Source organism: Amia ocellicauda, chromosome 2 (genome assembly GCF_036373705.1).
Source record: "Amia ocellicauda isolate fAmiCal2 chromosome 2, fAmiCal2.hap1, whole genome shotgun sequence".
Taxonomy (NCBI): Eukaryota; Metazoa; Chordata; class Actinopteri; order Amiiformes; family Amiidae; genus Amia; species Amia ocellicauda.
In genome coordinates this window covers 8,997,650-9,020,082 of record NC_089851.1, presented here as the reverse complement: position 1 = coordinate 9,020,082, position 22,433 = coordinate 8,997,650, and the positions used below count along the sequence as shown (strand labels likewise).

At 38.9% G+C, this 22,433-nt stretch overlaps 1 protein-coding gene across 4 annotated transcripts in view; it reads right to left on the bottom strand.

Annotated features, from left to right (window-relative positions):
* Nucleotides 1–3,387: 3,387 nt before the first annotated feature.
* nrp1a (neuropilin 1a) overlaps nt 3,388–22,433 on the bottom strand; it is a 57,364-nt gene continuing 38,318 nt past the window's right edge. For 2 of the 4 annotated variants that reach the window (XM_066717636.1, XM_066717645.1), the window contains exons 8-18: nt 20,686–20,841; nt 18,912–19,056; nt 15,958–16,289; nt 13,861–14,005; nt 11,808–11,918; nt 11,273–11,329; nt 9,426–9,572; nt 8,557–8,834; nt 8,069–8,165; nt 7,704–7,757; nt 3,388–7,315 (exon numbers count right to left, since the gene is read on the bottom strand). In XM_066717636.1, coding sequence (XP_066573733.1) covers nt 7,026–7,315; nt 7,704–7,757; nt 8,069–8,165; nt 8,557–8,834; nt 9,426–9,572; nt 11,273–11,329; nt 11,808–11,918; nt 13,861–14,005; nt 15,958–16,289; nt 18,912–19,056; nt 20,686–20,841 — 1,812 coding nt within the window. In that variant the 3' untranslated portion in view covers nt 3,388–7,025. The remainder of the gene's footprint in view (nt 7,316–7,703; nt 7,758–8,068; nt 8,166–8,556; nt 8,835–9,425; nt 9,573–11,272; nt 11,330–11,807; nt 11,919–13,860; nt 14,006–15,957; nt 16,290–18,911; nt 19,057–20,685; nt 20,842–22,433) is intronic. The other 2 variants (XM_066717655.1, XM_066717663.1) reach the window with 2 other exon arrangements.

Below are 22,433 nucleotides of genomic sequence, written 5' to 3'. Positions count from 1 at the left end.
TATTGCATTTTGAACATGATACACTTTTATGATATACAAGTATCTCAAATGAAAGATTTCGACTGACATAATACTACAATATGTGACTATTTTGAAGCTATTAAATAATGCGTGAAGTATTTAATCACAGTGCTTTGTCATTGCAGCTGTGAAACTCCTGCTTCGTTCAGTCTGTAACCTCCCATCAATGAGCCCTGTGTGCAGGCGGTCCTGATAAGACAAACTTTGGGGGGGATATGTAAACACATCCTGCCCAGTGGAGGCTGGAGTGTTGTCTTGAAACATCTCTGCTGCATTTGGACACGCAAGTGAGATCGCACAATGGACCTTCAGTGTGTGGAGGTCGAATTATACACCTGAGTCTTCAAAGGACTGAAGGGACCACAGTCGTGTCAAGAACGGAGGCCCTGACTGAATAAGAGATGATTTGTCAGATCAGCACATGGCCAGTCTCCACTCATCTGTTCCACATTCACGAGTCTCCAGGCGCTGCTGCAGTTGTCATTTCTCATTCTCAGCAGTGATTCAGGGTTTGTGCTCAGGAGACTTATTATTTGAAGCCAATATTGCCTGATTCCCAAGGCATGGGAATTGTATGAGTGGAAGCATATGTGCCTTGCCCTGAGCTAGATATTTCTATGACTTTAAGCTCCGGAGCAATGTCACTGACTTATGTCATCCTATGTTTTATGTGTCGTTGCAAGTGGAGTTTTTCTTCAGTGTCTATTCTTTATTTATTTTTATTTTGTATTTTTTTAAGGTTACGACTATTAGGCAGTCGTGTGCCCCATCACGCTCAAATGGTTGCTTGTCGCTGAACTGATCCAATATTCTCATCAGTCCGTTTCCCAAGGCTAAACCAAGGAGTCAGCTTTAATAATGTGGCTGGGGAGTGTGCTACAGGCTGTGATGACTCTCTGTGTACAAGTCCTTTCTGTTTTCTCTCCTGAGTGCCCCTACAGCACACAGACTGGTCAGTATTGCTTCTGGTTGAGAGCTGGGCTGCACTGGTCTTCATTATAATATCCAGTGTAAAGCCATGGAGCCCCTCCTGTATTCACTGTTGTTGAAGAGCTGTATACAGATCTCACTTTGTATAAACCATTAGGTCTAAAGTAGGGGTTCATGGCTCTGGTCTGGAATGCCACAGTGCCCTGCCTTTGGGTTTTATCCGAGCTCTTAGCTAGCTTGTCGTTGACGTAATTGGGCTAATTTCACAACCTTGCTGAGAATCTAAGGCAATTAATGAATTAAAGAGGCCCAGAGAACCTGCTTAAATGTCGACCCTGCAGGATTGGAGCCGTGAAAACTCAATAATATCTAATTCTAGGACCATTTACTTTGGCATTAATCATAGGTAATTGCACATGTTCAGCCCATTGAGAGCTGCCTGTGCAAACACCTCCTGCAACAATTATTATTATGACTACACTTTAAAGGAAACAATTAATTGTATCACTCTGAAGCAAAAAAGGGCCTTGTGAATTATTTATACTTTATTTATTTATATATTGCTTAATTTAAAATGTGTACAGGATATTTAGACTGCCTGCACCATGCATTTCCATAGGACCACTATACTAACAATAAAATATATGAAAATATCCTACAATGAAGTAATGTCTAAATTAATATAATCCATGATTCAGGTTTTGGGTAATAGTGTGGATTATTGTGGGTAAATGATAATCCCAATGTGCAGAACTGGTGGAAATGTGCCTGGGCTGCCCTGATTGTTTCACACAGACGTGGTTCCGGTGACACGCGTGTCAGATCATAATTAATGGTGGTTTCTATGGCAGCACAGCATCTGCCGCCCGCGCTGCTGTTCCTGTCATTGTTGGCCCGCTGTTCACTCTGTCAGTCCAACAGCTTCACCCAGACGGAAGCTTTTCCCCACGGGAGTGTTTCACACAATTAATCAAATGATCCGAAAGACTTTCATTGGTTACAGAGCAACATTTACAGAGAATACCATCATCTTCTGTACATCACAAGAGCCTGCATCACCCCCTGCTTACATTATTAGAGGGTAGAGTGATCACATTTGCCTTTGTGGTTTTAATCCCCCCTAAATTTCACACAAAAACAAAAGCTTAATGGTCACGCCTTACTTTAATTAAATGGCTAATGTGTGAATACCACAGGAATAACACAGGACAGCTCATGCACTTCCTCAGAATGACTTTAAGCACAAGCACAAGATCAGGTTTGGTATAGTGTTACAAACAAGGGGTGAGACCACACAAGCAAAATCAGAGCTCAGGGGAACTGCATGAGATATTTAGGTATTATTTCTGCAGTATTCTTAGAGTAATTAATTGGAATTTTGTGGTCACTATACTAAATGTTGCCAGATTATTATTATTATGAATCAAATAACTACAGAGAATTTACTTATACACATATGAAACAACATTCTTATACACAATTATACAACAGTATTATTTTGTGTTTGTTCTGCATTATGCAACTTTTGACAGCTTTGCAATGTACTACTACTTTGTCATTCTCAGAACAGGGGCGAGAACATTGTATGTACTCACCGTACTGTGATCGTATGCGTGTAGGTTTTTCTTCTTCGTACATCAAGTTTGCTCTTCAGAAATCCCATTTGAAAACCATATAATCTTGCTAGAAAGAGTGACACTGCAAACTAATTACAAACAAACAGTTACTGTGGGAACAGCCCTGTTCACAAAAGCCATTAGAGGGGGGTCCATCTCCTTTGAGTCAGGAAACGTGCGGCCTGTTGTTCACAATCACAATCCTTGCAGACACGAATGGGAGTCTATTAGTTTTGTAGGTTTTGAAGAAAATTGCTTCCCTGACAGTTTTATAACTCAGTTTTATAATCCCAAGATTATATTTTGGAATTGTTTAATATTGTAATGTGTAAGGTTGTTCAAGTGGCCTACTTCTGTTCTGCCTTTTATTTAACCTTTTATTCAACCCCTGCTTCAGTGTGCAGTGAATCGCCCCTTTATTGATGAATTAACGAATGGATTAATTCATTAATTATTATTATTAATCTGAAACTACATACATTAATGAACTGTGGTTTGTTGATTCTCAGTGCCAGGTAAGCCATTTATAATCGATTTAAATATTTTGGGGTTATCCCAAAACAGACAAACATACACAGACAACCATGCACAAATACACAAACAAGGAACAGACAAACAAACAAACTCACAATGACAGCCATGGCCCAGGGAAACTGACAAACATTACTAAAATCACGCCCATTTCTAAGGATGCACAGTTTTGTCTCTTCACACGCTGCCCATCCAGCAAACTGCACACTCACACCCTTGAAAAACTGGTGACTGCTCAGTTCACTGTGCTTTTCTGTGCTGAGAATTATAATCGAAAAGAAACAACAGCTACTGAACAAATATTTATTATTGCAGAAGAAAACACCTGTTAGTCCATTTATTATTTAACGTCTGAAGCATTTCACCAGGATAATGTCTAGTCATCAGGTCTATGCTAATCCACCAGATAATGTAAATCATTTCTGTGTTTTCATCATTGTATTTTTTTTTTCATCCAGATGGTACTGTTCCTTTGTTTGCTGAATTATTTCATTGTTTCAGTCAAGACTGAGTTGTTCACCGCGACCTAGCACAGTCGCACCCGGAGTCCATTTTCAGGTGATCTGAAGAACAAGTCTGATCAGGACTGCGAGAGTTTGTTTCTTAGCTCCGTATTCAGGAGCACCACGTTGTGTATTCATGTCATGTATATTTTTCAGGGGAAAACGGCAGGTAGTCCATGGAAAGATGATGACAAAGACTGATAAAGCTCCTTGTCCCGGTCAAGTCCCCAAATGTGTGTTGTCCTCTTGAACGGTCCATTCCACGTAGAAAACAGAACCAGCTATATCGCTGGTATGTCATAGCTTCCATAGTCCAAACCATAGCTGCTGGCTTAATGAGGATCGCCTTACCAAAACGGCAATATTTCCCCTTCAAGTTAATGTTTTTTCAACAGTGAAGACAGCAATTCAAATCAAATCAAATAATACCTAAAAAAAACGCAACATCTTAACGAAACATTTATTACAGCTGAATCTTTGGAATGTAGTAGTCATAGAGTAAAGGATAAGAACAGATACACAGGTGAGTTCTTGAGGCTATCCAGAGTGTACAAACATTATTTAAAGTTAAGGCCTTGCTGTTTATTTTCTCTAACAGCAAATACAGAAGCAGTATTGAAAATAAAAGATTTTTTTTTTGGGTTTTTTTTTTTGTAGAAAAATCTGCACAAAAGGTTTATGACAGTACAAAACGAAGCAATAATATACCAGTAAAATGGAAACATTACTATAGTAAATTTGTATAATTTTTCAATAATGAAAACAATGTATTTGTTTTATATTTCAGCATTATATCACATAATCTGAAACCATATAAAAAGAAAAATTTGTAACACTGTTTTTTTTTTTTTTTTTTTTTTTACAAATCAATATTATAAACACATACATTTTTTAAATATATTTATCAGTGCAACATTGTTTCTTTTTATTTGAAGCTACAGTATCCTTTTTCTCTGGTTACCAGACTAATGATATTTCAGGTCTGTCTAATTATTTGTAGAATTTGTTAATCATTGGAACATTGTTTAAAAAAAAATTAAACCGGCTAAAGGTTTTCAAATGCCAGAATAACACAGGGATCGACCAAACATTTCCTCCTTTAGCCTGGCTGAGATAATGTATTGTTTTGTATTATGTGTCCTTAAGGGGGAAAACCATTTGCTCTATGGAAAAAAAACATTCACTTCATAAAGTGTTGATCTTACATTTAAAGACCCTCAAACAAACTCGTCACAAACTACGCCTTCTTGCCTTGTTGAATTTTAGAATGTCATTGTCAGCCATACTCTAAAATCACTAAGTGTGATATAAAGTATATATCTTTCAGGAGCAGGCAATGAATTCATATTTAATATTAATTTATTCTCTCACAGTAGTCAACAGTAATGGAATGAAGCCTGCACAAAATGTGTCCTCGTGTATGTTTCTAACACCTGTATACATGCCTCACACTATGTTTCGGGTCAGGGGGCACTTCCGTTGAAACGTTAGGAATTTACAGCTGTAATCTGTGTAATGCGCGGGGCTGGCATTAAGTCCCTTCTGCTACACCTTCTGCTATGACCTCAGCAATGTAAGGTACTGACCTTTGGTAAAGATACAGAACTATCAAAGGACAACTTACCAATGCAATAAAAAACTGCATGTGCCATTTGCACCAGTCACCGAGAAACACAGCACTGCCGTTCTGCTTACTCACAGCTAATCTTTTGTGTGATATGAAGGGAAGGTTTCAACAGAACCCACACAACATTTTCAACAGAAAAAATAACCCTAGGCACCAACTCATTAGAAGAGGCCACAGTAGAGCACCCTGCTTGCCTTTGAATCTCACTCCCTCGTCTTCTACACGTCTGTAACACACATCAATCTGTTACAATCTGCTTCCAAACCGACCTGAACAGTAAACACAGAAAGTTTCAAACCGAACATCACAAGAAGAAAAAGAGAAGCCAGTTAACTGTCAGACAGCTAGACAAGTGAAGCAGACCGATGTTTTTTTTTTGGTATGGTGGCAGATATTTTCCTAACTTATTATGTTTGTAGAGCAAAATAAAATCCTGGCAGAGGAGGGTAATGAGACTGACTGCAGCACTGAAATTGTGGGAGGCACAATTTATCTTAAGTATTGTGACAAGAAAGGAGGGCGGCCCAGACAGTTTTCACTGCAGCTATGGATTCAGAAGTTATTCATTTGTGCTACAAAAATACAAACATATGGATGTACAGACACCAAAATAACTTTTTTCCTTTCCTTTTCTTTCTTTCTTTTTCCTTTTTGTGTTGTGATGAATAGGCACATATCAAAGACGTTTCCTAGCAACATAACCTCATTCAATACAGTGGTATAATAAAACTAATCCGAACCACATGTGGTTTGGTGTGGATGCATAAAGCTCAAAGATTTGTTTTTAACAGGAAAGTTTTGTCAATAATTATTGACAAAAATAGAGTAAAATTAGACGGTCTTAGAGATAACTGAAGTTAACCGATTTCACATTGGGGCACCTATTTATAGATACATCCCCAAAAATACGTGGTTTGGCTACTTAGAAAGCTTTTTATTCTCTTCAATCTTTCTTTGAACAAAAATACTCCTGGAAAAATGTCACGTTGTGGAGGCCCAATATTGAAAAGTCTGAACATTAACATTCTTTTATTTTGTACGCCAAAGTTGTATTTCCTTTGTGACAACACCAGCTTCACTTATCACACAATCTCTTCACCTTTCATTAAACTCTCATTAAACAGTATTTACATCACACACACAATGAAAAGGGATACTGCAGCTTTTAAAAAGGGCTTTAAAATATATTAAACTTATATACAATACGTGGGTCAAAACCAAAGAGGACATGATCTTGTTTTGCTGACTCGACCAGCCAATGTCTTCTTGCGTGTGTTCATAATTAAAGGGATGTAAAACTCCAAAATCAACAAAAAAAACCAACAAAGATGTAATAAAGGCACTGCAGGAACCATACATGGGCCAAGGTCTGGGCAAGCACAGTACCCCTGGGACACACACTGTATGTCCCTCGGGAGGCAATACTACATATTTGTCAGTATGGTTCATTTTGGGTTTTTACACTTCTCAAAACCAAACGAACAGCCGTAAAATGAAAAATAAATGATCTCCTTCCAGAAAACGATAAATACTTTAAACATTATCTTAATTGGTCTCAACACCAGCATCCGATTATTAAAATGAGAAATAAAAAATAATATCTGACTGTACATATTTTTAACTTTGTACACAGTGCCCCCCTGTTTTGTAGGTTTCTTTCACTGTAGCTCCTGAGAAAAGCATGGCTCAGTCACAGTCCTACCCAATTCCCCAATCCGCTGTCGCCGCCAGGGACAATTGGCCGCCACCGATTGCCTCGTTAAAATCACAGGTCTCGCTCAGGCTCCGCCCCGGCGCTCATGCTTCTGAATAGGAATTCTGTGAGTTGAGTTTGTCTTTCTTTAGTTTGACTCCATCTACGAGTTCAAAATTGTAGTTCTCCAGAGCAGATAAGTTCCGCTCTGAGAGTCCGCTGTGGGAACAGGCACAGTACAGGACGACACCGCAGATGGCTCCCAGAAAGACCCCAAGGGCACTCATGGCAATGATGGTAATAAGAATAGGGTCCAAGGTTTTCAGCATATTCCCAGTATTCTCTTCATTTTCCTCATGGTCTGGATATACAGGATACACAGTATCGCTTTCTTCTGAAAATGAAAAAAACCTGATTATATATACAACCTAACAAACACTGAGCATTACTTTCTTAACCAAAACAATTTAGTTTGATTTCGATGATTCTCAAATATGAGTCAGAGTACTCCTACCACAGCTGCAAGCTCAGAAAGATAATCCTACACTGCACTCCTGCGTGGCATCTATTGATTATAACACTCCAGATATCCCATTTCCCAACCCATACAGTGTATCGTTTTGTATGGATTACACTCTGTGAGTTCTGTGTTGAGTAGAACGGTGTTAAAGGTTGAGCGGCAAAATTATGACATTTTAAGCTATTTTATATATATTATTCTTAAAAGGCAGGAGTGTTCAGTCATATTTACAAAACAACAACATTACAGACAAAATACATACTGTAATCAGGGAAGTTAATTTCTGTTTCCGTAGGCTCCGTTGGAATAGCAGGGTCTAAACAAAAAATAGACAGTGTCACAGAGGGATCAAGTTAAATGGATTGTGATTGATGGGCTGGGTCTACACTTTGATTTGGTCTGGGCCTTTAGTCAGAAAAACAAGAAAACTGCCGTTCCCACAGCAGATGACCTATTTAAACTTATAACAATAACAGGTCTATATTATTATTCCTGTTCTCCAGCCAGTAGTTTAGATATTTCTGCTGGGATCCTCTCTAATGCTTATGAGTTTTCAATATTTAGTTTTGATCTCACACCGGGTCTTTATTTCTCTGTGAACAGGAAACAGGCCTACGTGCTACTTACCCTTGCAGTCTGCCATGTCTAGGTCATCCAGTATCTTTACATCATCCACTGCAATGTGTCCCGATCTTTTCTTCTCTACAACACCTTCAATTACCACCTGTTGGAAAGGCAGAGTCATTTCATTAGAGGCACTTTCAAAATATCACGGTAGGAAAATGTAGTTATTTTATTCAATCATATAAATTGGTGTGCTTTTATTAAAAGGAAAACATTATGCTAACACATCAATGATGTGTTACAGTTACTGGAAGCTAATCTGCACAGCAGTATTATAAATGAATGACCCACACCACACAGCTGCACCACAGTAGAGTGATAAAACCGCTACGCCAAAAGAGCAGGTCTCCACGTGCAGGAGTTTTATACACTGTACTGATCTTACAGAGGGGTTATATCATGTTCACAAAGTACAAAACTCCACCTTTCTTTCTATTCCTCTAATTTGCTTTCTGCTCCTACACATTGTAAAGATGACCGCAGTGCCGTACCCGATAGGCTTTGTCAGAGTGTGGGATGATGACGCGTCCCTCTCTCCAGCGATTCCCCTGATGCCCACTGACTGTCCACAGGAGAACGTCAGCCTGGCCCTCTGCCGTCTCCTTCCTCTGCCTGATGCGCAGGATGCCAATGTGAGAGCCGAACATGTGGTACCAGAAGGACATGCAGAGGTCCGAGTCCTGGGACGTTACCACCGGGCTCAGCAGCCGGGTCACCTCGTTCTCAGAAGCACTGTCGTCCAGCAGGTAGATGAAGTTACCTCCTTCTCCTGAGAAGAAGAACAACGCGGACTGTGTGAAGCTGGTGCAGGATATCAGGCAACAGAGGAAGCAGCTAAATTCAGGTACACGGTGATGGTGGGCCACTCCTTTGGGTTAAGTTCAACTTGGTCAGTTTTGACACATAGGAGATTTACCAGTGCAGCTTTGCGAAACTTATTCTTTTAAATGTATTTCACTTTCCACGAGGGCTGGGAGATATGGAAAAATTCTGCTTTGAAGGGGAAAATAATTAAAGCAGTTATTACCCTCAGAAGAATCTGTCAAATTGCTCTTCAGCCTCTTGATTTGATTTAATTTAATATCCCAGCTTGAGCTATTGAGGTTTGTAAAATTAGTGTAATGTATGCCTCCGAAGTGCTGGGCTATAGAGAGTAATATGCTATGAATAACTGTGGGAATAATATGACGAGCAGATTGGGTTTTTCTGAAGGATATAAATTGAGCAGCCTCCTCACTGGGATGTCCTTCACCATGTATTTCCAACCCTTGGCTAAATTATATATGATGACCACAGCCTGCCTGCCTGCCTGCCCCCCTCTCTCTCTCTCTCTCTCTCTCTCTCTCTCTCGATTCCTCACCTGTGTGATCCTGGTTTGGTTCAGTATTAAGAGTTGGAGTTCCTGCGGATTGTATTTTCCACCTGGCATTGGTATCCTTCTCCGAAGTCCAAGCACAGAACGAGGGTTCGTCAGCCCAGCCAAAGTCACAGCTAAACCACAGGAAATCTGCAAACAGTAGGCTTGGAGTTAACATTTTGAGTGTGTCATTTCAAGTGTAACATTATCTTTGTAATGCTGTGTGTAGGAGCAGTGCTATGCTATAAACCCCAGTCCTTAGCTTTATCAGGCATAGGCTGTAAATCAAAAGCAGTACCTTTGTTGTTAATTTATATGCACAAGATGGCAGCAGAGAGCTTCTGCTCCCAGAGATGTAAATTAAAACAGCAGAGAGGTTTCATGGGAACAGTAAACAAAAAGGCAGAGGAACAAATCATAAAAAAGGGGCGGGGAGGATTAAAGACTGAATTCCTCACAGAAGAAAGCCTAAAACACACTAATGAATTCACCCCTTTAAACAAATAAAGCCCCGACTAGAGATGGGTAATTAAATGAGGTTTATTACAAGAGACCCTGTTATCGGTAACACTGCAGGAACTGAAGGAACACTAATAACAGCCTCAAAAGTTGGTATATCCTGAACAGCATAAAAAGAGGTCATTTTTAATGAGCCGAGCTGTAAACTTTAAAGCAGAAAATGGTTAATGTAATGGGCTTGCATTGCGCGGAGCTTATTCCCCCCAGACACCTAGGAGGCTGCAATGGCAAGCTTAGGGAAAAATGTGAAATGGCTTAACAGCTTGATTTGCTATTAAATTGGATAAAAATAATAGGACATCAAACTACACACGAGGTAGTGTCCTGTGTTTTAACCATGCAGTAACGTCTGTTCTGTAACAAGGCACTTTTGCAGGATAAAAAAATGGAATGGGTCTTTAACAAAAAAAATATAGTCACACTTTAATTAAAACAGCAAATATACCCTCATTTAACTCTTTTTCAAACTGCATCATTGTACATCGTTGTATCTTTTTATTTGATTTATTTTGTATTTCATTTTTTGGTCTAAATTCCCCTCATCGATTCAAGTCTATAGTAATGTATTGTGAATTGGGCATACATTTGTATTCTCTTTGTGAGAGAACAATATATAATACTGTTTGACATTATGTTTTTTTTTTTGCATTTGCAATAACAATAATAATACTGGTTAATTCATCCCAGGGGTGGACTGGGGGCTGGTGTTGGAGTTTGTGAGGAAAAAGGTTGAAGCCAGAGAGAGAGAGAGCGGATGAAAGGAGGGTACCAGAGGGAAAAATAAACTGGGTAATTAGTGCAATGAAGAAACTCAGGGTCAGTAGAATCAGAAAGTTCCCAGGTATGCCAATTACAAAGGTATTTTTTTGTCCCTTTCTTGGAGTTGCCAAGTATGCCTGAAAGCTATAACACTGACATTTATTGTGTAGGCTAAATAAACTACAAGAACATTTCACAGTGATTAAAAAAACATTTTCATGTTGCATGGCACTTTATTGGCTTCTTTGTTGGGAAAATTGTTTTAAATGTTCAATACAATCTGGCATCATGTGATAAATACCTCTGAACTTTAGTAACATGTGCAACTTTAGCATTCAATCCTACATATATTCTCCCATGAAGCATTATACTCTGAGGCACATAGGATGCTGTCTTCACCAATTAGTCAAGGACGGAGCATTGATTCCTGCATCTGCCGGAGTTTTCAGTCAATTAAGATTCAGTGAAGGTTGTTGACTATCTACTGAATATGCCGCAATGACATAGCTCTGTAGCCCAAATACACAACTTTCCCGCAATCTTGACGAAGTGTCTTTTAATAGCTTCCTTACCTGGGAAAATTTCAAGATCCATATCTGTGGGTTCCTCTGTCAGCACAACACCTCCACCTGTCAAGTGTTGAAGAATACAGTCAGATTTGCTGTTTCTAAACCTCCATGAAGTCAGTTCTGTGGAATATGCCCTTTAACTCTTCTCACAAACTAAAAACACTGCCTCAAAAATGTACTAACCGTCCTCTTAAAAGGACAGTCTTATTCTTTGCATTATCTTCTTGGTTTGTCGCTTCCTTTTAAAATAATAACAGCCCAAGCAATCAACTAAAATACATATAATTACAGATTAAACAACTGGAGACCAAATGACTGAAAAGTGCAGAATATATAACTATCCTTCCAGGTGTACTGATAGGGAAGGGAACATGCAAATGTATAGTGAAGAGCGGCAAGTTCGACTATAAATAATTTCAGATGGTGACCACATCAAGGATGCAGCCATACTCCTAAATGGAGTGCCAGATGATGGAGGGGGGTGACAGGACAGGACATGGGGCTGAAGCAGGCAGTGCAATGAGGGTGGTGGTAGCACCTGTCTCTTCGTAGTCATCACCTGTGCCGCTGTGACAGCTCGCTGTTTCATCATCGCAGTCCTCGGGGAGACTCGCCGTGGTGGGGGGGGTGGTGGGAGCAGACGTGGGTGCTGTGAGGAGGAAACCGCAGAGTCAGAACACACTTTCACACACGCACTGTGAGGTGCTGCAGAATAATAGCATTCCTGTGCATGGAAACGCTGGTAGTAGATAATAATAGATTTCTTGCTTTTATGTGGAGGAACGAAACAGATTGTCAACTTCCACAACACAGATCGAGTGTTAGGACGTGTACAATTCTTAGAAATAGACTGTGATCCATCCCTCTTAACCAGCCCTTGTATTATACCTATAATCTGTATGCCAAACCATGCTTTTATTATACCTTACTGTAATTTTTGGATGTGGAGTGAAGTCCCTAGTTAGTGACCTGGCAGTGTCGCCTGTTAGTTTCTGAGAAATGCCTTGGTCTGCTAGTTTATTTACTTTAAGATTTGAATACGTTGCTCTACAACTGCGCAGGCTTCTGTTGGGTAACGTTAAGCAGGATGAAACTCTAGAAGTAACTCTCTGCTGGAAACACAAGTTAGATAAACTAGCATCAGCTGTATCAAACGGGGCAGAGGTCATATCCAACCATTAGGCAATAGGTTCATTGGAGACATATGGATTTAGCTGTTTGCTGGAGCCTAATAATCTATGTCTGCTATCATGGGTTGCCTGGTAAATTCACTATGGTAGCTTTAACAGTACAAATAAGCATTATCATTAAGCTAGAAACCCCAGGGATTCATCAGCTTACATGGGTAAAGCTGAAAACCTTTTAGAAATCCAATATGTAAATCCACTTACAAGGAATCATCTGTTTATGTCTCATACATTACACTTTTTTAATATTCAAGGGTATGATGAACATTATTAAGAATCTAAAGAAAAACAAAATGTTGTGCAACAGACATCCTGACATATTGCTTTTACGGCAACATAGATTTTCAAACATCTGTGAGGTGCTACTTCAAGTTCAACGCAGCCTTCGTTTCTATGTGCTGTTGGCAAGAGCAGCAGCAATGTCCTGGGGAAGATATCGAGGAGAGGCACATGATTGCCACATTTATGTGCTTGATTTCCACGCCGCAGTCTTGCTTGAATAGTGCTGCTGTCTGATCTTGCTTTATCTGATTCAGATCCCAAGTCCGGCAGCAAAACTGATACACTTTCAGTTGGGTGTGGCCTACTGCCTTTCTTTCTGCCTCAAAGGCCTGCAGTGTTGTCTGTTTCATTTGTGAGAAGGTCTCCTTTGTATAATTAAAAGTGGCACAAAGCGTTTTGGTGTAGATAAAAATAGAATTAATTCGTTTTTATTTAATCCTCCAAAACGAAGGGTAATGTAGATGAAGTGGCATTTTAAATTATACTAAAAGAGTGCACTGCACACCAGATGTTATTTCTGTATTTCTGTGATGTTTTATTTCTGTGTACACTCCCTGTGAAGAAGGCATTGTGTAATGTTCTGGGGAAACGACTTCAGCACACTCCACGGTGAAGATCTGGATGTTGATGTTTTTTTGCTATATCTATGCATACTTAGGTTTACGAGCCTTTGGAGATTGCTGGTGAATGCACTTTGACTGCCCAGTCATGGTTCAAAACCTAACATCTTCACTTCTTATCTGCTGCCTGCAAACCTGCGGGAAACGCTGATAGCTGACAGGCAGAAGTCCATTTCTCAGTTTGAAGTAATCCCCATAGAATTCAACTGAATCACATCTATTTATAACAGTAGTTTATCTGTTGAACTTCAATATGTTCACCGGGGGCCCAGAACTGACCAATCATCCTCCAGGGAAATAAAATGGGTGGAATTGGAAAACACTGGAAATCAACATGCGATCAATAGACTGAAACATGCTCTTGAGACAGGTGCCAGTTTAAGTGGTCAACAGCTTTAGGTGAACTAAACAATAGCATTCATTGTCTTTACAATGCTATACAACCAGCTGTATATAGAGAGGAGCAGGAAGTCCCCGGTCCCAGTCAGGCTTTCACACTCACGTTCAATCTCACAGCCCAGCAGCTCCAGTCTCAGCCCCAGGCCAGCGGCCGCTGCACGCTCAGGGTAGACCCGAATCATCCGCGTGAGAAGGGGCTCGAATGTCCGGAGCTCGGGGGTGTCATAGTTCATATTGCCTTCAAAACTCTACAAGCCAAGATAAAAAAACAATGGTCCATTGGTGAGAAAATGTACAAGGGTAGATTGGTGTCTACACACAGAATTATTCTAGAGGGATAACAAAATATGTTTAACAATCATTTCAATGACACCATCTTCTCCTCAAATGAAAAACATATGGAGCTTAAATGTTTATTTTCTTAAAAAAGAAAAATGAACATCATAGTCTGAGATATATAATCGTTATATATCATTGCATATATATAGCATCATAAAAACAAGCGAGAAACCAGGCAAGTGAAATATGAGGAAATTAAAGTACTTTGGAAAATACTTTACCAAAGAAACTTCCCCAGCATTTCCCCCCAGAACACAGTATTTGACTGATGTGGATTAATTGCTAGAAGCACAGCAATATGTTTTGTCTCACTTTGAAGATTGCTTTAAGGTTCTTATAAAAAGACACAGGAAGTGGGACAGTGGATATCTAGATTTCTTTTCTTCATAAATCAAATATCAGGACATATGGAATGGATTTATTTTCCTGCCTGGGCTCTTGTAATTGGGCACAGAGTGCAGCTGTATATCTTGGGAAGTGTGCAGAACACACAAAGCATACCAATGATGACAGACACATCTGAAGTCAATATCGATGTCACATGTTTCTCTCTCAGCTCTTGAAAGTTGAAAGAGTGACAACTGACTTTATGGGTTTCCTAGCTGGCCTTCAAGAAGAGGATACTGAAAAGTGGCACATGAACTGCAAAGGGAGACACTAGTCAAGTTAACCCAAGTCAGAAGGATTATTGCAAAAAGGAACTCTTACTTTTTGTGTATTGAGAGTATCTCATCACTTAAGTAACCTATGTTTACAGGAAACTATATCAGGATCTTTCACACTAAGATCAAGAATAAAAGCAAAACTTCTTTCACTTTATAATAAATAATGGTCTATTTTCCAATGCTATATACACAAAGCAATATTTACTGTAAGGCATTCAAAGCCTTTTACACGACTGACACCAGCTTTTGAATGTTGTTTACCAGGACTTCTTGTGAAATACGAAGAAGGTGTTCAAATGATAGAGTCTCCACTCATAGGACCTGCACACATCAGTTATTTGCCTGGGTGATGTAAATTACTTTTGCGTATTTCTTTTTTCCTTAACATTGTCATTCTGCTCTGACGAAGACAAATGTGCTGAAACGTGTAATCAGTGATTCGACGGTGTTTGAACTTCTAGTGAAAATCACTCGGTAAGAATGATTTAGAATAACAAGTAATCTCTTTTTAATGGTGACTTTCCTTTTTGTAGGTGCCGCCGTGAGAGCAAACTGTGTGCTTAAGCCTACACAGTAAGAATGTTAAGTCCAAAGTAAATTACAATTGCCCCATATTAAATTATTCTATATTTTGAATATTATAAATACAAGTTTTACTGATATTTAATTAACTTTGCCCCTGGGCACATCAAACCTTTGACGCACATGCCAACAGCAAATTCAAAAAACAGCACTTGATGGCGGATATGCATTAAGTAGAAAGAAGAATTCTTTGTACAAAGCCTTGAGCATTGAAATTATTTGCCATTAGTGCTGGAGTCAAATTTTGATTTGGTCCGGTCCATAACATTCAAATTCAGCATCCAGTAATTAATAAGAAAGTGAAATGAGGCCGTTATTAGTGTGAGGGGAAAAAAAAGAGCACCCTTGTAGAATTTCTATTGACTTATAAAATAAATAATATACATTGACAACTGATTGTGTTACCTGTTAAACAACTATTTACGAAACTCAAAATGAAGTGTTGCCTAATGTGGATTTATTTTCATCGACCCCATGGAACAGAAAACTCAAACACTGTTGTCTGTCTTGCTTAGCAAACACTGCAGGACATGAAGAGCTATGGAGCTGTGCGTTCGCTGTGCGTTCGCTGTGCGTTCGCCGTGCGTTTGCTGTGTGGAGCGTTTTCCACCCACCTTCGCCTTGTTTCCACTGGTGTCCATGATGAACTTCCAGTCCGAGCCGTTGTTGCTGTAGCTGATCTTGAACTTCCTCATGAAGACCTTGTTGTCCCGGTGTTTGCCTCCTTGGATGATGAGGCCACGTATGAGCTTCTCCTCTCCCAGGTCCACCTGCAGCCACTTGTTGGTGTAGGGTTGCCCCTGCGCCAGTAGGGCCCAGGCCGAGCGACTGGTCATCAGACGGGCGTTCTCCGGCACCCAGCTCCGGTCGAGGTAGGTGGAGGCTGTGATCTGGCCGTCGGTGATAAGGCCCGACACCATTCCCAGAAACCCAGAGCAAGGGTATTCTGTAAGTGGTAGTAGAGTGTAAGATGGGGAGTTCAGTTATGTTTATATCTTTCAAATTTCAGACTAGACCTCTTTCTCTTACGAGTAAAGCAGACACATCATGACAGAGATTTAAAGACAGCTGAACTTTCCTGGATGGGAGATGTTGTAAGTCTAAAAGCGCGGAGCTGGAAGGAAGTCAGGAAAACTACCCAGACAGGGTTGAGGACTGAACTGCATTGAGTTTTATTTTGTGTTTGTGTGTGAAATTTCTCACGTACAGTCTGGGTTCTTGCATATTTCTTCCTCATCCTAATTTTGTAATATATTGACTATCCTCCACTTCTTTGTATGATGGTAGTCCTGCTCATATAGCTGCTGAAATACCTTGGTATTGCTTTTCCATCCAAAAAAAAGAAAAAGGTCAGTCTATCGTTTTCTCTAAAACAACCATGTATGGCGTGAGTATAATTAGCTTAATACAAGGCATTGTAATGAGCTAGTTCATCTTGTTATATATTAGGTCTATCTCCTTGGCAGTACTTTTGTGCTCTGTTTTATCTGCCTTATTCTTCCCCTGCAATGACACTCTTGCTTTCCTCCTATTCTGACAGAAAATAAGACAAGCAAATGATATCTTTCCTCTTTGATGCCTACATTAATGTCTTCTGACCTCTTGCATACTAATTTCCGCCTAGGGTGTTTGTCTCTAGGCTTCTAATTAAGCTTTTCATTTTCTTTGATTTGAAGTACATTTTCCTTTCATCTCTGGCAGCATCCCCTTTGTCTCCCAACCATTCTCTTCATTTTCTTAAAACAAACCAGTGTGAAGGTGCCCCACATCTTGTTTTGTTTATTTATGGTTTATTTATGGAACATAGTACAGTTTTTAAGTACAAGGACGTTAAGATTAATAAACACAATATTCCAGACGTAAAGTCAAGTTTAATCTGCTGTAGAAAACAAACAAATAAACAAAACAAAAATTAAAAAGTATTTGGCCTACACATACAAATACCATAGAATGTATTCCAATAGAGGCTATGTTTATGTTGGTTAGTAAAAGCAAAGCTATTTAATATTGGTCAGTTTCCAAGGATAAATTTAGGAGCATATTTTTTTACTTTTAAAAAGATCCCATACTACTGCTAACGTAAACTGTATTTTTAAAGCTATTTTGAATTTCATGAGAAATGTGTAATATTTCCTGTTTGTCTGGAAACAGACAACAGTAAACAGTTTGATAACAAGACTTAAAAAAACAAACACAAAAAGCACAGCTCGGCATATCAGGGCAAAAACGAGACATATTAATTGGTGCATAGGATTTATATTTTAATATATAAGTTTAATCTCACAGAAAGATGTGTATAATTACAGTTAAAGTCCTTTGTGAGTCAAAAATGCAGGGGAACATGACATTGCTCATTTTCTTTCGAAGGATAAGAAATCAGTTTTTTTTTTTTTTTTTTTTAACACATAGTAAGGTTGCTAATGAAGCCCAGCTGTGAACTTGACAAGTCAGGGCGCAGCTGACACAGTGCAGCAGCACCACCACCAAGAGACATGATGATTTAATTATTCTACATTTAGAAATATTGTAAGAATCAGAGAGGTGGGGAGAAGTATGATACCAGCGAAGTCAAAGGAGTTGATGGATGTTTTATTACCATGAAGATTATTATCTTTTAAAAGTAATTAATGTATTAAATGTGGAATCTTGATGGGACCAAAACGACCATCTGTTTTTTGCCGATTAATGTGTGATGTTAATTATAAATGTGTCTGTTTTATGTACGATTTCTTCTACCACATTAAGTGTATTTATTTTTGTAACTTCAGCTGTGCAAAGATTCACATGTTTTTGAGCAACCATTAAAATAGCAACAAAAAAATCCTGACAATTTCCTCCTCCAGCAAGTGCTCTGGTCTTTACACTTTCACTTGACTAAATATGAGTTCACCACAGCTGGCTTGGCATCATAAGGAAATTGCTGCCGAATCACCACAGGTTTAAACCACAGGCTGCAGCTTGTGAACACTCCTTCTCTGAGAGGACAGTCACAACAGGCCAGATCAAGTTACCTTTCAATGAGCAATCTGCTCGTCATGTCTATTCATATTTCACTGCACTGTGTCACAGCATCACAAACACACGTTACAGAAATCACTTGAGGTGCGAGTTTATTTTGAAAAGAGAAGACTACAACAGAATAGGAGCTGCACACTGCTAAAAAAAGGGCTTAGACACTCTCAGGACACTCTCCAAACACCAGGTAGGCATAAATATGTAACAGGCTTTTTGTGCCTTTTATATATAATGTAAATGTTTGTTCTCAGCAGAAGAACTCTCCCACTAATAGAGAAACACTGTTAATAAAAGTACAACCATATTGGGGGTTATGGAATCAATACTTTCTCAATATCGACTCTTTGTGATTGAAACAACATCAGTTTCAAGATGAATATTAACACACTATCGAATACTATGAATACTAATACGAAATGCATTACAAGCTTCTATTTCATTACTTTAAACAAACAGATAAACCAAGAGCAAAAATCAAACCTCTGCAAAAACAGTAAAATTGAAGACATTGTTAGTCAGTGTCCACTGGGATCATGATGACATTTGAACTAACCTGAGATTTTACAGCCGTACACTTCGAACCGCATGGCGATCCCGTTCTGCCATAACACGGGCCTAATGCGGAGAAACCTAGTCAGTGTTGGTTTGGGCAGCTGCGTCATGGCGACGTCTGTCGGGTTTGTGTTCCCTTGGAAAGTCTGTATTTTAGACAAAAGCCATTAATTATTTATTATGTTTATTTAAAGAATTCACAAGGAAGAAAACCACTGATACCAAAGCCTCACATCAAGCTGTGTCCCAGAAAGAAAAGAGGAAGAGACATTTCCTTATTTAGGCCACGCTCCTTCAAAGAGTAGTCTATACAGGGTATCATCACTTAACAGGGCTTCTGTAGCAGATTTCGGGTCAATAAATCTCTGCTCGTTTTCAATTCACCACTTTGAAGTGTCTCATTATGGACTATATTTATATGCATAATAAAGGGGTGGATCCAGGCTTTTAGGTAGACAGGTTCTTCCAGATACATAATAGGTCCCTTTCACAACATATTAATCACAGCACCAGCGTAATGGGCATTCAAATTCTCACTTCACTTACAGCAAAGTAAATACAAATCTTTTGACTGTCAATAGACTTGGTGTGTGCTGAATGGTCCATGTGAACTGATGAGAACCGGTCCCAATCCAAAGATAGATATGTAAAGATCTATTGTGATTAAAGGTCTGTTTTGCCTTTGAGATTAGAAATAAATGTCTCAGTTTCATGCCAAGCTAAAATGTAACCACCAATGAGGACAAACATTGATGAACACATTGCCTGTTTGACTTTGTTTATTACCACGATTAGTGCCTTAGTATATAGGTTTTAAAAACACAGAGAAAACAATATTATATTTCTTAAGAAAACTTCAGCTAAGTCTCAGAAATTGGCAAAATTGCACTTTGTTTGACCTATTGGATTCCATATATCACACAGGCACGTTCCAATGGATTTTCTTTTATATTTTTTCCCCTGTAGGGGTTACTAAAGCCAGTTACACAGCAAGTTATTTTCTGCCTTTGAGTGAGGAATCTGACAGGCTCTCGCTCAATATAAAGCAATATATCATGATTTTTTTTTTTTTACTCATGACTCACCCAACCCTTGAATCAACATGCTGACCTTTCTATCTAAAAGGCTCCAGCCCGAGCCATACCACCATTAGGTTTTTGAAACATCTTAATGCATGTACTACAAGAGATCTAATCCACAATGAAATATTGCACTAAAACATTCAAAGACCGGACCATTAGTACATCAAAAGCAGAAGTCTTGTCATTTTGTTCCCAGGGCAATAGTTGTCACATGTATGACAAAGTAAAATCATCCACTCTCCACATGTCACTGCATCATTCCACTCAGCACTAACTATTAAAAACCTCTCCAGTTAAAGATGGGAACCTGAACAGCAAAATCAGCATTTATGAAGTGGGTTCACTCTTTAGAAAAGCCCTTAAGTGCCTGAATAAAATAAAAAATAAAAATACCAAGCCTGAAGTAAAATTCAAACAACCATGCATTTATTTAAACTATTTTGGTTTTACCATATCAATTAAGATAATAGAGCTATGACTAGGACATTATGGAGTTCAGCAGCACTCAAAAGGAGACCTTTATTTCTTTGCTCCTGTAACATTTGAAGGTCTGCCTTACCTTTTCTTATTAAAGAGACATTCTGAAATGATGGAGAGCCCAATTTCTATCAGTAAATGTACAGATGGCCATCCCTTTGGTTGGCCAGCAATGAAAGCATTACAAAAATATATCGGAAAAGGATTGACCCCTACCTTTTGCTTGGAGCCTTCTTTTAATGTGATCCAATCTTCCCCATTGGAGCTCACATCCACTTTGTAAGCTTTCACGTAGTACATCTTTTTGGTTTCCTTGGAGACGACGCCTTGTGTTCCAATGGCAGAAACAAAACGGAGGAAACCAAGGTCCACCTGAGGGGAAGAATAAACAAGCCCTGATATTGTAGGCCACAGATACATAGAAATAAAGACCTGCCAACCAGGAAACAATCATTCATTTACAATGTAAAAATATCAAATTATATAACTACACAATTATAAAACACCCATGAATTTGTGCACAATGTGTTTGTGAAGGAACAACATAGTTTTAATCACCCTGCCTTGCTAGGGTAGTTCAAGATTCAAACATAGATAGACAGACAAATAACAAATCAACAAAAGTTTAATAAAATGGCAGTAAATTATCAATAAACTCTTGAACAAACTCGGATTAACTTAGATTCAATTTCTATTAAAAGAAGTTACAAAAATGCAACCCCCCCCCACACGCATGTACACACACACAAGCACAGTGTGAGCTCGGAGCCTGCCAGAATAATTCAGGCCAAGGAGCAATCACGAGAACAAATGCTCAAGCTGATCGTTTTACAGAAATATGTCTCAGTTTCATGTCAAACAGAAAGATTTTAGTTTTATCTGTGAAATGGTAAAGAGATCCCTACAATCCGCAGCCTGAGCTTCATACCACACTGTGCCACACAGCTCAATCAAAGATGTCTCTGAGTTCACCTCATTTTCGAGGCATGCTTCACTTTAGTAATGTCTGTGCACATCAGTGTAAAAATCGCACATGCTCCAAGCACTTTGTGAACTTTTAACATAACTCAATAGCATAATTCGTCAAACATTTCCCCTCTGTCAGATGTCTTTAACCCACAACTATTTCTGTTTCAAAGCTTCTTGGTTTCCTGCGATTTGCAGAGCACGTTAGACATTTGATAGTCGTTTTCATTTTCCATAGATGTTCCCCCCCATTGGCCCACTGCCTTATATATTTCCTTCAGGTTCTAGTTGCTCACTGTCAGTTTTGCCATCGTCTGAATTACAGTTGCAGATTCCATTTTAAAGCCATATTTATAAACTTTTAAAAACAGTTTGATTTTAAAGTCACATTTTTAAACTTTTAAAAACAGCAATAGACTCCTTTAAAATGTCTCCATAACTGAAACCATTGATTTGGAAGAGTTGCACAGAGCGGAGAAAGTGTGAATGACATAAACTGACTTACAAAACTATATGACCATCTAGCGTTTTATTCATCAATGGTTAATTTAGATTATGTTAACTGAGATTAATAATAATAATATTTTCTTCAATCTGTTACAGGAAGACAATCATAAAGAGACAGAAGTTTGTGCCAGAAGCAAAATGTAAACCTGCCAATGTTGGAATACTTGGACCCAGAACAAATCCAAACAAATCCAAATCCTAACCTGCCAATAACAAATTAGAAAAAATACAGTACTTGAAGTACAAATATCCTATACCAAGTAATGGAAATGGGATATGTGGAAGAAAATAAATGCTTAATCTGGACTATCAATATACAAACACACACACACACACACACACACACACACACACACACACACACACATACTCTCTCTCTCACACACACAAACACACATATAAAGGTGAAAGATCTGCCCCGTAGTCTATAGACCTATAAACAAATTTCTCCCAAAATACTTCAGTGAATCCATTATGGCGATAAATGTCTT